Source organism: Gymnodraco acuticeps, unplaced genomic scaffold (assembly GCF_902827175.1).
Source record: "Gymnodraco acuticeps unplaced genomic scaffold, fGymAcu1.1, whole genome shotgun sequence".
Classification (NCBI taxonomy): domain Eukaryota; kingdom Metazoa; phylum Chordata; class Actinopteri; order Perciformes; family Bathydraconidae; genus Gymnodraco; species Gymnodraco acuticeps.
The window spans coordinates 1452687-1467836 of NW_022992085.1; the positions used below are offsets into that span (position 1 = coordinate 1452687).

Sequence of the window (15150 nt, forward strand, 5' to 3'; positions counted from 1 at the left end):
TAAAAAATACTTTTTATAAAAGAAAACTAAAAACAAGTGCAAACCAAAAAAACATCCATTCCTTCCTCACTTCCCCTTTGGATTAATGGATAATAGTCCTCCATTGGTCTTCAAGTCCTGGACCTTCCACTCTAAATGTTGGTCCTTTATGGCAGCTTTACACATCTCCGAGAAACGGAGAAGGGTTTCCCCCTTCTTCAGTGTTCCCCGGATATCTTGGTAGATGCCCGGGTTCACGGCATGCAGTTCTGCAATTCCTGCAGTGTCGGCAATGGTTTTGCGGTCCACTCCTACCGCTCTGTAAGCCACCGTTTTATTATTCCCCTTGTTTACCGCCTCAAGAACACGCTTGTAGCGGCTTATGGCGTCTTCTGGGGTCAGGACTGAAACAGAAAAAAAGACAAATATTTAACTATTTAACAACAGTACTTTGTTGTTGCCTATCCTAATGATGTCTGTAGTGCAGAAATCAGTTTGGATATGGGTTTATTTATTGATAATATTGTTGTACTAGTGTTATATAGTGGTAGTGTAATCCTTACATACAAAATTGTGTAATGAATTGGTGTAGTGTAAAGGTATTACTAGTCGTGTAGCTTTGCTCAAAGTAATGTATGTATACATGTTAGTTATTGTGTTTGGGGTGTGTACCTTTATATACAGAAGTTAGGTTTGGGCAATCAGCTCTACTTTTATCCAATCATGTTTAATAATGATAACTGATAAGACGATCCACAATGTGGATTTAACGCTCTATCGACATTGCCCCGTTTCTAATTTATAACGCATCAATATTGCCAAGTTTTAGCCTGGCATCCTCATGTCTCAGCAGCCTTTAAATGGAACAGTTTAGAGAATCTGCTCTCCCTGTTCTTTTATTAAAATCTGACACTGCAGGTTAATGTAAGCGTGCAGAGACCAGTTGTTTGGAAACACTGGTGTCGCTCTGAACAGAGCGACATCACAGCATGTTCTGTTTAACATTATAGGCCTACTTATATTCAGGGATGCAAACACCCGTATGGTGAAATAAGAGAGAACTATTAGAAACAGAAAAAACAGCGTAATATACCATCTGACAAAGGCCTGCGCTATAATGCGTAAATTAACTGGCTATTCTTTATAATATACGGATAGGAGACAGAGATGTTAAGTTACAAATAAAGGGTTTTTATTACTATTTAGATCAGGGGTGGGGAACTTTTTCTCTCAAGGGCCATTTCAATTTTTACAACTTTCTCCAAGGGCCGTACAAATTATTGAACTCAATTTCTGCTTAAAAATTCTAAAATCACAGCCCATTCATTTCACCTTTCTTTCATGCTGTGCAAAGAAAAAGCAACCTCTTAATCCAGATATTTTACCATGACTCGCGCATGCATGCATACACGGTTGTGGCATGACCACCAAAACAGAAAGATATGGACACAAGATGTGTGCAAATTTGTTTTTAAATGTTGAAGTTAAAAGCATCAATCTGGTGCACTTTGAGCAAAATGAAGAGATCTATGGATACATCTCCAGGGTTGGGAGGGTTACTTTGTAAATGTAATCAGTTACTGATTACATGGCTCTGAAAGTAATCCGAATACAGTTACAGTTACGTGTCTTAAAAAAGTAACGTAATCAGATTACTTTTAGATTACTTTTGGATTACTTTCTTTTTCCATCACAGATGGATGTTTTGGTGAACAGGAGACACAAAAAGCAAAAGGACACTGAATGTGTTTTTACTGTTTTAATGGCTTATCAAGAGTGAACTGAAACATAACATCTGAAACGATGTAACAACATAATTAACTTTTTGGGGATGCAGATTGGGATGTGAGGAGTGAGGGACACGGCTTAGAACGAGCGTGTCGCCTTCTGTCCTGCCAGTGTTGGCAGGACATGAATTAAAATGTCAAACTCGGACTTCATTTTAAGGACATTACGGCCAGGGGTGTAGAGCTATATTTGTTTAAGCACCGGATTGGCAAAACAGGAGAGTGTGTGCACCAGTCTGCCTTGATCTATGCATTCATGTCCGTGACACTCACAGTATCTGCTGCCCACAGCTGTTTTATAGAAGGAACACCTCCTTCACTTCATGAAATCTCTGCAGCGCCAGGAGGCAGCCTCTGAGAAGAGGAGCGCGCAGTGCCTTTCACGCACCGCCTTCACTGTGTTTACCTTCAGAAATAATCATTAGTAAGGCTAAAGAAAGAGCGACCGCAGGCTGATGTGTTTTAACCACACACACGCGATTTAAACGCAGACTTTTGTTCCTCCATGTTTCGCTGTTATTGTTTCACTGAGCGGACCCGCAATTTTTTTTCAAACGCTTTTTTGGTCCATCTGCGGCGGTAATAGGTTTTGTGGGCTTTGATGATTCGGCTGTACCTTTAGTAATGAATATTAAATGTTGTGAGGAAATCTTTCCACCAATAATTCCAATAAGTAATCCAAAATGTATTCACTTCAGGTTTACGAAAGTAACTGTAATCAGATTACTCGTTTTTCAAATGTAACGCGAGCTGAATACAGTTACTTGATTTTTGTATTCTGATTACGTAACGCCGTTACATGTATTCCGTTACAACCCAACCCTGTACATCTCTCAACACCCATATGAAACAGAACTGTAAGCAGATTACTCTTTTTCTTTATGGATATTTTACAAATCACTCCCCTTTTAAACTGTATTCTTGTTATTTTAAAAAACATTTTTGTTACTGTCAAAGTATTTTATACCTGGTTACCAAAACTACAACTCTTCGCTTCTCCACGAATTACACAAGTCACCCAAATCAGCGTCAAGGTTAGCCTGTTTTTAACGCAAAAAACAATGCTGTGTTTTGAATATCGGGGCCTTAACACCAGGTACCTCCTACTCAAAATTCCCAGCATCCGTTGAGCAAAAATGGCTGCAGAACCCAGGGGGAGGATGCTCAGAGTACATAGCCCGAATTACACCTCTTTTCCCATGTCCTACGTATCCTGCACAACACAAAAGTGAAAAATCTGATCTATAGAAGGCTGTAAATGTAATAATACATTTGATTTCGATCATTTGTATGTATAATGTTATGAATGATCTGCTATCTTCAATACTATGGTTAAGTGATATTTAAATTAAACTTAAACAAATCTATATACAGGCTGTCACCATATTTTGGAATTGTGAAAAGACTGGCAAGCCACTTCCCTTAGGAGCTTTACAGTTACCTGGATTTTATTCCACCAGCCCTGCAGATATTACACTAGCTTACAAACCTCAATAGGCATGATTCCTAAAATCCCTAAATCTGTTGATTTTTTTTCACACATCTTAGTCCTTCTTCTTAAAGTCCTTAAAGTTTTAGTTTAAAATAGAGATACTTTTTAAATATTGTTCTATAATGATTAAATGTCAGTGAATAACAAAATGTTTAATTATATAACTTTTACATCTCATTTAATGTAATGTATTATTATTATTATTATGTAACACGTGGGTCCTCGTGGTTTAGCTAGCAACCTCAAATCAGATAGCACAGAACAAAAAGTGTAATAACATGTGTCAATTGAGATGATTTCGCGATGCAGTGTTACTGATTTCTCAAATGACAAAAATAAATTTCAATTCATACTTACATTCTGACACTAAACGCTTAGGGGGCCCCATCCTCTTTCGCTTGCTTCTCCTCGAGTCCATTTTCAGTTCTAAGCGTGTAGACTAGACTAGAGCATAGACTGTACATAAATGTAGAGGTTGAGTTTTATCACTAGCCAAGATGCACGTGACAGGCTCATGGCCAATCGTAGCACTTGAATGCTATGAAGGAGCGTGTCTTGCATAGTGCTCCAGCCGGATCCCGATTTGCAGCGCATTAACACTTTATTACGGTTTTAATATTTTAATTGTATATCAGTGAATATAAAGAAGCTGTGCTTTGTCAATTGAACAAGGAAGATGAAATACCTGATTCAAAACATCAAAACTATTGGTTTGAATCGTGTGAACAAGAAATGAGGATCAGGGTGCTAGGGCGCTAGTGCGCTCAGCGGAGTTCGCTGTGCTTCCACTTGCGGTCTGGCCCAGCGGCAGCACATTTTGAACTACGCTGGGTGTTAGGTTTTGTGGACGGGCTGGGGCCGCAGTAACGCAGTAGTAACGCCGCAGTAGTCAGGTTTTAGGTTATCATGACACTGCACACCAAAGTACTCAGTCTTATTGACGGAAGACAGACTTTTAAAAAAAAAGAAAAAATTAATTGAATGGCTAATGAAAAAGGAATTGCTTCAAGGAAAAATGAAATGCAAACTCTGCAAAAAGAGGATGAAACTGGAGAAACACTCAAACGTCGACGGACTGCAGTGGTAGGCTAAGTCGTACATTTTTAGCACGGGTTTTAACGATGACTTCCTCTGTTTACTGATATGTAATGTTACAAAGACAAGTTCTTTATCAGGAAAAAAGGACTAGGAATTTACGATTTGTCTTTTGTAGGAAGTGCCGACGTAAAAAACACCGAGGGAAAACGACGAAGAAGTCAGTGAGGTCTTTGTCCCTGTTTCAGAGGAGCAAATTGTCCTTGTTCAGCTGGATGAAATACATTTACAGGTAATATTAATTCATCAATAATATCAGTCATTTCCTCAAAGCACAGCAAATGAATGCCTGTAAGTATTACGTTTATTTTAAGCATGTTGACTGTTGTTTAACATTACCGATATCTAAATGCTAATTTCAGTTAGCGCGTCAATGACGTTATCCATTATATGTTAGCATTGAGCTAGCGGACTAAGCGCTAGTTATTTGGCAATTCACAACGCAGGCTGCTTGGAGGTGTGGCGGGGCACAATGGCGCCGCTTTCACACCAAGCCCCCAGGAAGTGCGCCGGACTCTGAGGAGAACATTCGAGAGTTATTTCCCTCGGCAGTATGAACGCGCATCCAACCCACGGGACCGCGCCGCCCGCCCGGCACCTTCATGTTACGTGTTCTGTACTACATGCGTTTTACCCTTAACCATAGACTGTATATATAAAGGTTTTACCTTTACCCATGGATGCACAATAAGAACGGACCCGTATCGCCTTACCGTTCGGGTGTTCAGAGCAGAGCTCCCTGTTGGAGCGGCAGAGCGTGATGTGAACAGAAAAATGTTTCTGTCGCAATATTATTTAAGGAATCGTTGAGCTAGCTAACTAGCATACATTGTCACTATCTGCTAACATTAGCTTTAGCTTTCGTTTTCTAATAGTTTTTCTCATAGGCTATAAACAGAATAGATCTTGTACTTGAGTAAAAGTAGAAGTACTCAGATATTGTACTTGAGTAAAACAGAAGTACTCAGATATTGCACTTGACTATAAGTACTCAGATCTTGTATTAGAGTAAAAGTAGAAGTACCAGAGTGTACGAATACTCTGTTACAGTAAAATTCCTGCATTCAAAATGTTCCTCAACAAAAAAATGGGTTCAGAATGTTACAATGTGTGATTATTCTAATAGCTTAAAAATACATGTGTAGATGCTCTGATACAGGGAAACTTGATAGATAAAATTAATTAGCAACATTAAAATATTCTGTTTCATCTTGAGTAATAACAAATGTCTAATGTGAATTATATAATTATACATTAGCCACTGGTGCTGAATGCGTTCTTCTTCATATGCTTTTGTTCATATTTAGTAATTCTATATTGATCTTTAACAGATTTTCCCAGGGACTGCAACTAAGGCAAATTGACATGCTGCAGGATGGCGTGGCAGGAAGCAGTCGCACGCTGTCAAAAATTAGCCTGAAGTTGAGGAAGGTCTGCAAGAGTGCAATCAAGAGGAGAGAAAGGAGGGGAAAGCAGAGACTTGGAGGATCAAACAAATTTGTCATGCTGGACGAAAGCAACTTCTACCACAAAAGGAAGGTGTGTATAAACTACAGAGCCTTAGCCTTTGGCCTCACTAAAACTAAAACCTTTGTTTTTCAAGGTGAAATAACAACATATCTTTTAAGGTCAGAGATTAACAAATGAATGAGCAAAGTAATGTAATTTTATAATTGTGTCATTCACACCCTTGTGACTGGCGAGACAAAGTATACATTAGAGAGAGCCAGCTCCACAGTGTATACACAGTCAAATAACAGAAAAAAAGAATTTAGAAGCTAAGAATGATCTCATCCAATCAGATCTTTAAAGGTGGGGTAAGTTTCAGAAACCGGCTCGAGATACACTTTTTGTTATATTCCATGGAATGCTCTTAACATCCCGATAGCAATGAATATCTTAAGTGCTTTGACAAAAAATCCATTAAAAAATGTCCTCTGTAGAAGCCGTAATACTGTAAAAAGTACAACCAATCCGTTTAGCCGGCCCGGCTAAACGGATTGGATGGCCTACCTTCCATCGGGGCACAAACTTATCTCGTGCCCTCATTGGTCATGTGCGCGTTCGTGTGTGTTGGAAGAGGGGCTCTGTAAGGAAGTGGCAGATTTTCTCTGGTTGTGTATTTTCAAATTCTAGCGATCTCGAGCCAGTTTCTCAAACTTACCTACCCCACCTTTAAGGAAATAAATCCTTATTCTTACTTTTTATTACTAACATTTTAAAAGTGCATAATCTTATTTATATATCATCTAATTACAATATCTATCTTACATTTTCATGTTTCTTGCAGGCGTGTGGTGCAGTGGGTTGAGCGTTGGTGTTCGGGTTAGGGGGTCACAGGTTCAAACCTCATTGCAGTCAGCAGACACTTCACCCCAAATTGCTCCTGTGGGGATTGTCCACAGTATTGAGTATGTAAGTCGCTTTGGATAAAAGCGTCTAACAAGTGACATGTAATGTAATGTAAAATAAGCAAACTTTAACTTAATAAAATTAAACAGCCTTTTCTGTTTGTACCACTACATTTTAATTTTTTTCTCTTCTTTTTTGAGAAAGGAAGTGAATATTTTTAAATTGTAAAAGAAAGCAAATAAACACATTTCACTTTGTTTATCAATTGAAATTCCTGATGTTTATTTTTATATAACTGTGTTGTCCTTTTTCACTGCTTTATTACAGTATGGTAGGGGAAGATTCGGTCCTACGTGGAAGAGGAGAAAATGGGTCTTTGGAATGCTGGGCATCAGAGGAAAAAGGAGAAGACCTATCCTGAGGCTGGTGAAACAAAGATCACGGCGCCACTTAATTCCTCCGGTCACAAAATACGTTCGCCAAGGGACCACGGTGATAACGGACATGTGGAGGGCATACACCACTGCAATCGCAGAAAGTGGCTTTGTCCATTTCTCTGTGAACCACAGCCGGTCATTTGTGAACCCAGACACAGGAGCCCACACCCAAAACATTGAGCGGGCTTGGACAACGTACAAGTCACAGGTCTGGAGACTGCGAGGAAACCGCACAGTGAAGACTCTGAAGAGTCATCTTGCTTTGATCGAGTGGACACATTGGCTGGCAAATGAACACAAAGATGGTCCCTTGACATACGCCACTTTCGCAAGTTCTGATGCAACCTCGTTTTCATTATTAGTGTCCTTTGGATTGTTGTTTAAATAAAAATGTAAACTTGAGTGCACAGGGTTTGTTTGTTTGTTTACTGCTTAAGGAATGGTAAGGTAATCATTAGGTAATACTACTGTTTTTGATGCATTACTTTACTTGAGGGGACACACTGCTTAAAGAATGGTAAAGTAATCATTAGGTAATGGGTAACTACTGTTTTTGATGCATTACTTTACTTGAGGGGACACGCAATGCTTAACGAATGGTTAAGTAGGCATTAGGTAATGGGTAACTACTGTTTTTGATACATTACTTTACTTGAGGGGACACACACTGCTTAACGAATGGTAAAGTAATCATTAGGTAATGGGTAACTACTGTTTTTTATGCATTACTTTACTTGAGGGGACACACACTGCTTAACGAATGGTTAAGTAGGCATTAGGTAATGGGTAACTACTGTTTTTGATGCATTACTTTACTTGAGGGGACACACACTGCTTAACGAATGGTTAAGTAGGCATTAGGTAATGGGTAACTACTGTTTTTGATGCATTACTTTACTTGAGGGGACACACAATGCTTAACGAATGGTTAAGTAGGCATTAGGTAATGGGTAACTACTGTTTTTCATGCATTACTTTACTTGAGGGGACACACAATGCTTAACTAATGGTTAAGTAGGCATTAGGTAATGGGTAACTACTGTTTTTCATGCATTACTTTACTTGAGGGGACACACAATGCTTAACGAATGGTTAAATAGGCATTAGGTAATGGGTAACTACTGTTTTTCATGCATTACTTTACTTGAGGGGACACACATTGCTTAACGAATGGTAAGGTAAGCATTACTTAAAGGGTAACTACTGTTTTTGTTTGCGTTCCTTGAGTTTACGTACCCAAACGGCCTAAGTAATGGTAAGGTAAATCGGATCCACCTCCACCAGTTGATCCAGGGTGGGACCCAAGCCAGCCGAAGATGGCAGGTTTAAATGTGCCCTGCTGCAGCGGACCATTGCTTCAATCAAAGTCTCCCAAGAACTCCTCATTAAGTAACCATTAACGAATGATTCATTAATACAGTACCCCCAGTCTGTTTACCAGTAACTAACCATCAGTTCCTCAATCACAGTCACTGAGGAACTACTCATTAACTAACCATTAACTATCTAGTAGGGGTGTAACGGTTCACAAACATTTCGGTTCGGTACGTACCTCGGTTTTTTGGTCACGGTTCGGTTCGGTACGTTTTCGGTACAGCAGAATTTTTTTTCACAAAACAAAACATATATATTTTTTTATTATTATTAAACTGTGAATAATGTATTCACTCAAATAAATACAAAATATAATAAAATAAATATTAAGGTGCAGCATTTCGATGAACTGAAATAATCTGTATTTGAACTTTACTGTAGGCTACTAGTACTCACAAAACATAAACTATTAGTTTTGGGTTTTTTATTTTTTATTAAACTGAATCTTCACTCAAAAAAATACAAAATAAAATAAAATAAACATTAAGGTGCAGCTTTTCGATGAACTGAAATAATCTGTATTTGAACTGTACTAGTTCCTAAGCAGCCAGTTTGACATTAGGACTTGCTTGTCATTGTATGTTCATGTTTTTTTAAAGAAAAATGAACTTGTCCACATTGCTTGCTGAAAGGGCAGATCTGCTGGCACTAACAATGTCTCCTGCTGTGGAGAACACCCTCTCGCTAGGGACAGAGGTAGCAGATACAGCCAGGTAGCACTTTGCTAACATGGCAACATAAGGATATTTGGCGTTTGTAATAGCTTTGGCTCGGTCTGAACTCTCTGCGAGTGGTGGAGGCTTAAATGCTAGTGGGAGTTGGGTTTGCACTTCAGTCTTTTTTCTTTTGGTACCGGTGATATTCACGTTCGGGTGATGCCTTTTCAAGAGTGTGCAAGTTTGATGTATTGCCAGCCGCGTAACCAATATTAGTTGAACAATGCCGACAAACAGCTTTGGTTCGGTCCACCTGTCTTTGTCCTTCATCCTTGTACGTAACTGCGAAACCAAAATGTTCCCAGACCGGAGACTTCAATGATGCTGGAGGATTTTCGAGCTCAACTTTATCTGCGTTCGCCATTAATTTTCGACAGTTCCTCAAATTACTGACTACATTTGAACGCATCCCTCTGACCAGCTCTCATAGTATGCCTCTCATCCAATGAAATGACTTGCTCGCTCTATGACGCGTTGAACCCAATGTGAGCAAATTACTCTGAATGCTGCGACACAGCACCTGAGATTACTTCCAAAAAGTTGTTCACGTTCTCAATTTTTTACGTTTAACGTTATATTCGTTCGGTACACTTCGGTACACACCTGTACCGAACCGAAGGGCCCGTACCGAATTATTTCGGTACGGGTACGTGTACCGTTACACCCCTACTATCTAGTAGTTCCTCAGTAACTAAGCACATTTTGTGTACCTTATTGTAAAGTGTTACCCGATATAATCATCCAGCAACTGTCCCAAAGATTCACCAGCTTAAATGCAACTGTGAACATGTTTGAGGCAATTCACCCCAACACACTACTGCAAGCAAAGGATGAGGATTTACACCAAGCTGCCCAGCGGCTTAGAGAGCACTACAGTCGGGACATCGCCGCCAGCTTCCCTGGCCAGCTGCTTTCTTTCAGAACCTGTTTCAGGGACCAAATACAAAAACTAAAATCTGTCGCGGATCTGGTAAAAATGCTCATTGTTTACTAGGGATGCTCCGATCGCCAATTTCGGGGCCGATCGCCGGAATCAGTATCGGCCGATACCGATCGCCGATCCGATCGAGTGGGCGGGGCCTAAATGGAAGATTTAAACATCACTTTAAATCTTCCATTTAAAGTGATGTTTAAACTCAGTTAATGGGGCTCATTCACTGGAGCTTCCACAAACAACAATCAACTTAATTATTACATTCAAATGATGTACATTATTCAAGTTTACATTCACTTTGGATAATAACACGGGAGAAATTAGCGTAAGCGCTCTCTTTTCCTCTCTCCCTCTTTCTCTCCCCCCTCTCTCCCTCTCCTGACAGCCTGTCAGTATCTCATGCAGCTCACTGATCCAGTAATGAGTGACCCGACAATGAAGAATAAATATATTTATAATAACTAGTTTAGCTTGTTCCAGAGGTAGATAAAATAGCTAAGTGTGTTAGGTCTAACTCTTACGGTACGTCCACACAGCAGCTTTTCGAAAATCTTGGAGCTGGGCGTGTCTGAAAGCTTGGGGATTTTTTGCGAGCAACGCGACCAACAACCAATCACATGAATCTCCCGCCCCCGACATACAAAGCAAAAAACCCCGGGGATTTTATGCGAGCAATATATATATATATATATAAACTCCCCAAACAGGCGAAAACCTACCAGTTTCACCCACTGTCTCTGCCACCTCCCTCCATGCCTGGTTCCTCCGGTTTGTATCCCGTTAATAGTTCTGGTCGTAAAGAACCGGGTGATTTGCTACCGTAATTTCTCGTTTGGAATATGAGGAAATGAACTGCGGTCTGGTTCTCCCTGTGTGTGTGTTTCGCTGCGCTTACCGGTCCGGCGGGCGGAGCTGCAGGATTTCTGCTTCACACACGTTGCATACCGCTATTTTACTGTCTTTTTCGGACACATTAAAATACTGCCAGACCGGTGAAGCCATTTTGGCGAACTTGTTTTGCCGCACACAGAGAAAAGTGTCATGTATTTTACGTCATGCTCTCGCGATCGGCATGTTTAGAGAGCACCGATCGATCGGTAGAGAGTGAGTATCGGCCGATATCGATCGGTGACCGATCGATCGGAGCATCCCTATTGTTTACAACCCAGCAGTAACATCTACATTCAGTGAGGTTTGCACAGCCTTCATCTTATTTCTGACTCTTCCTGTCACCATGGCAACCGCCAAGCGCTCTTTCTCCAAATTAAAACTCATCAAAAACTATTTGAGGAGCACGATGGGACATGAGAGACTGAGTGGACTGGCCTTGCTGTCCATCGAAAGTGACCAAGCCAAGAAATTGGACATACAGCGGATTGTGGATGAGTTCGCGGAGCGCAAGGCTCGCCGAGTACCCTTCAAGTAGTGGTGAGTACACTTCAAATTTAATTTGTACAGTAGCCTTCTTGTAAGTGAATGTATGGGCCGCCGTGCCAATTTTACACTGCTCTGCTCTCATGGTGGCTGCTGGCTGTCCATGGTGAATGGTGTGTCAGAAATGTAGTCATTTTATTAGGCTATGTTTTCGTTGTCCTTGTGGTTTGTTGGACTTTATGTCATGTTATATCATTATTATCTCTGATATATATTTTGTTTCTATACCCTTTGTAGAAACGAAATCTTAAATATTACACCTTTTCTTTAGTTACTTTTCTTTCAAACATTGTTTTAAATTGTAATCTTACTGACTGAGCGACTTTTTACGCACGAGCGTCAGATTACCACCCCGGACTCCCGATATTTTTGTCAAGCTTTATTGGGTTTAAAGGGCCCGGTCATGTGGCCCTGCCCGGGTCTGGTATGTGGGACTGGCTTCAGTAGAAGCTGCTGGGACTCCCAGCAGCTTCTACTGAAGCCTTCTGAGTAAATCGGCAGAACGCCGACACCTCCTCATTACTCCACCGCTCCCATGTTTTTTTTTTGTGTTGCCATAAGTTATTCTCTCTCCGTTGGTGTGCCGGGCTAATGCTAATAATGCTAATGCCAGCAAATACAATGGCGGCTTCACAACACTTTTCATAGTTTTACGGGGCGTGGTTTGCAATTCGCCGAGCCAATATAAATTGGTACTTTTTTCTCCCCAGGATAGTAACACCTCTCTAGCAGGCACTAACAATGGGGGTAAAAGTTCCCGGCATTAAGTACTCTTTTTGGTGTGAACGCAAAATACTAAACTAAATGGGAAAAGTACAGGGAAAACTACGGGGAAAAGTACTCGCTCGCGTGTGAACGCGCCTTATGAAACACTTTAACTGACAGGACTCAGGATCAACTGTCTCCTTCACTGGAGAACTGCGTTAAAACAGCTGATCACAACGTTCACACTCTGTGGTCACGAAGTACTCCACTAGCCCCCCCCCCCTGTCGACTTTCCTGAAGTACTCCCCCGTTGATAGAAATCAACACGTAATGAATTAAGACCCCACGGTTTAATGATTGATAGGTGTGTGGGCTGTCTTTCATTTTGACACACAGAAAAATGTTATAATAAACATACATACTGTATGTTAAATGGATATATCCGCCTTCTTTCATTTATCTTTCCATTCGCACAACAATATACATAAAGAAATTGCATATTTTGGACATAGTTCGAATGTTGATTCATCATGATTAATTAATTTTTAAGCTGTTATTAATCTGATTAAACATTTTAATCGTTTGACAGCCCTAATATATATATATTTGGGTCTTATTCCGGAATATCCGGGAAGGTACATGTTTATACTTTAAGAGCGTAGTGGACATATATAATCTGTCGGATGCTGTTCATTGAGTCTGAGGTGTCTCTTTGAACTAAAATAAAAAGCAACCACTTGATGGCAGTGTATCATATGTATCGGAATTCAAGATGGCGCCTGTGTCGGCTCGCCGCTCCACCAGCTCTCTGCTTTTAGCTATCCTGTTTATATTTTTATTTTATGTTTGTCAGAATGTCTCTGCTCTGTTATTTTATGATCGCCAAGCTCTCCTCCACCTCAGACCCTCACTGGAGCCTATATTACTGCCCGGACATGCTTCTGGCGGCCAGGGACCGTTCCCCCTGCCTCTGCTGTTGGATATCCCCACCTGCCTGCGCCGGCTGCCCTGCATCCCGCCTCGCCAAAAGCGCTTCAGACGACGGGGAAAGCGTGGTGGTGCACTGGTCCATCTTAAAACTCACATGACGGCTTCTTCCAGGACGTATCAACACCACGGACGCCACGGCCCTCCCGCTGCACGCCATGTGAGGGAGCGCTGGATTCGCTCCGTCTTCCCGGAGCTGCGGCTTCTGCTGAGCCCTCCTGCCAGACTGGCTGCTCCCGGCCCGCGAGGCGTTGAACACACACATCTCCGTCAGCTGAGACGCACTACACCTTCGACAAGCCCGGAGCAAAAACTTTGCATGGCTTTATTAAATGCTAGGTCAATAGCAAACAAGACGTTCCTGTTAAACGACTTCTTCACCTCTCGTGAACTGGATTTTATGTTTCTGACGGATACCTGGGTCCACGCTGGCGAGTATACACCGTTCTCTGAACTTCTTCCTCCTGACTGCAGTGGCGTTTTCTCCCGGAGGCCAAGGGAAGCCAGGCTTCCCCTGTTTTTTCGGATTGTAGTTATAATTTAAATAAATAAATAAAAACACTTTGTTTTGTTTCGATAATTCTCCTTTGCTGTGTGTTGCTGCCGGCCCGTCTCTCCCCCATTCTCATTGAGTATTTTACAAAGAGTGAAACAAACAGCGCCCCTCTAGATGTTATGGTGAAACAGTAGATTGCACTCTCTGTTGCGAGAGGAGGCCAGCCGAATCTGGCTTCCCTTGGTGAAAAAAAATGGAGGGATTGACCAATCAGATGAGGCTCACGTGATGCCCCTGCCAACCTGTGATTGGTCAGGGCCATGCCAAGGGAAGCCAGCCGCCTCTTGCTTCCCTTCAGAGGCGGCTGGCGGCTGGCGATTTGATTGGACACTGCCATCCAATCAAATCAACCCAAATCAACATCAGTTTTAATACTGTAACTGTCATCACCGCCGTTAGAAATTATCAAGCAAATGAAGCATTATGGAGGGAGGAGATTTTGCGTACTTAATCAAACATAACTTTACTAAACTTCCGCTACAGCAGCAACTAAAAATTAAATCAGATGACAGGCCAATGCCCGCACTCGAGCTGTGTGTACACAGAGGAAAAAGGGAGATAATCGGACGTTCAATGAGGACATTTATGTCTGCACGGAGTGGCTAACTGGAAGCGCTAAACTTCAGCGTCTATTTTGCTGGCCATGTCTTCTTTTTGACAAGGATTCGTGCTCCCTGAACAATCCTTGGGCAACTTCAGGATTCATCGACCTTGCCAACCTGTCACGGGCAATTGAGAGGCACGGTAAATCCAAAAATCACATAGATTGTGTGATTGTCTGCATACATTAATAAGTAAAATGCTTAAATTAATAAGGAGAGAGTTTTAGCTGGAGAGTGCGTGCGGACCTTTCGGTTAGATAACAGGCGTGTGCAAGTCCTGCATCTGTTTGATACAAATGTGTGTAAAATGATACCGGGCGCTGTAATCACTCATCTGGTTACGTTATTGACCACCACCCCCCCCCGCCCAAAAAATGGGCTTCCCCTACGCCACGCTACTGCCTGACTGTACATTCTTCAGCTCCCCCCGTACCACCGGCCTCGGTGGGGGCATTGCATCAGTGTTTAGAGCTAGCCTCCAATGCCGATTGCTTCACCCTGTAACTAGCTATGCTAGCTTTGAGTTGCAGCTCTTTGAACTGAACCCGGCCTCACCTATACTCTGCGCAGTCGTGTATCGTCCGCCAAAGTGCAATAAGGATTTTATAAATGACTTTTCTGACTTTCTGTCCGGGATCATGGTGAAATATGATCGTGTCTTGATTTCCGGAGATTTTAATATCCATGTGTGTTGCGAGTC

The 15150-nt window shown here is 41.5% G+C and overlaps 1 protein-coding gene across 1 annotated transcript; it reads right to left on the reverse strand.

Moving 5' to 3' along the window:
• LOC117537393 (coiled-coil domain-containing protein 106-like) lies at positions 1 to 14904 on the reverse strand. The gene is made up of 3 exons (XM_034202596.1): positions 14863 to 14904; positions 13390 to 13576; positions 1 to 383 (listed from the first exon to the last, which is right to left on the reverse strand). Exons 1-3 carry the CDS (start codon positions 14902 to 14904, stop codon positions 67 to 69), a joined length of 546 nt encoding a protein of 181 aa, XP_034058487.1. The 3' UTR covers positions 1 to 66.
• Positions 14905 to 15150: the final 246 nt, after the last annotated feature.

Excerpts from the sequence above, each read along its gene's own strand:
- LOC117537393 (XM_034202596.1), bottom strand. The coding sequence starts at position 14,904 with ATGCCCCCACCGAGGCCGGTGGTACGGGGGGAGCTGAAGAAT. Across the intron at positions 13,577-14,862 it reads TACGGGGGGAGCTGAAGAAT|TGCGTCTCAGCTGACGGAGA; the intron begins GTACAGTCAGGC and ends TCGAAGGTGTAG. Across the intron at positions 384-13,389 it reads GTCCTGGAAGAAGCCGTCAT|TCCTGACCCCAGAAGACGCC; the intron begins GTGAGTTTTAAG and ends TTTCTGTTTCAG.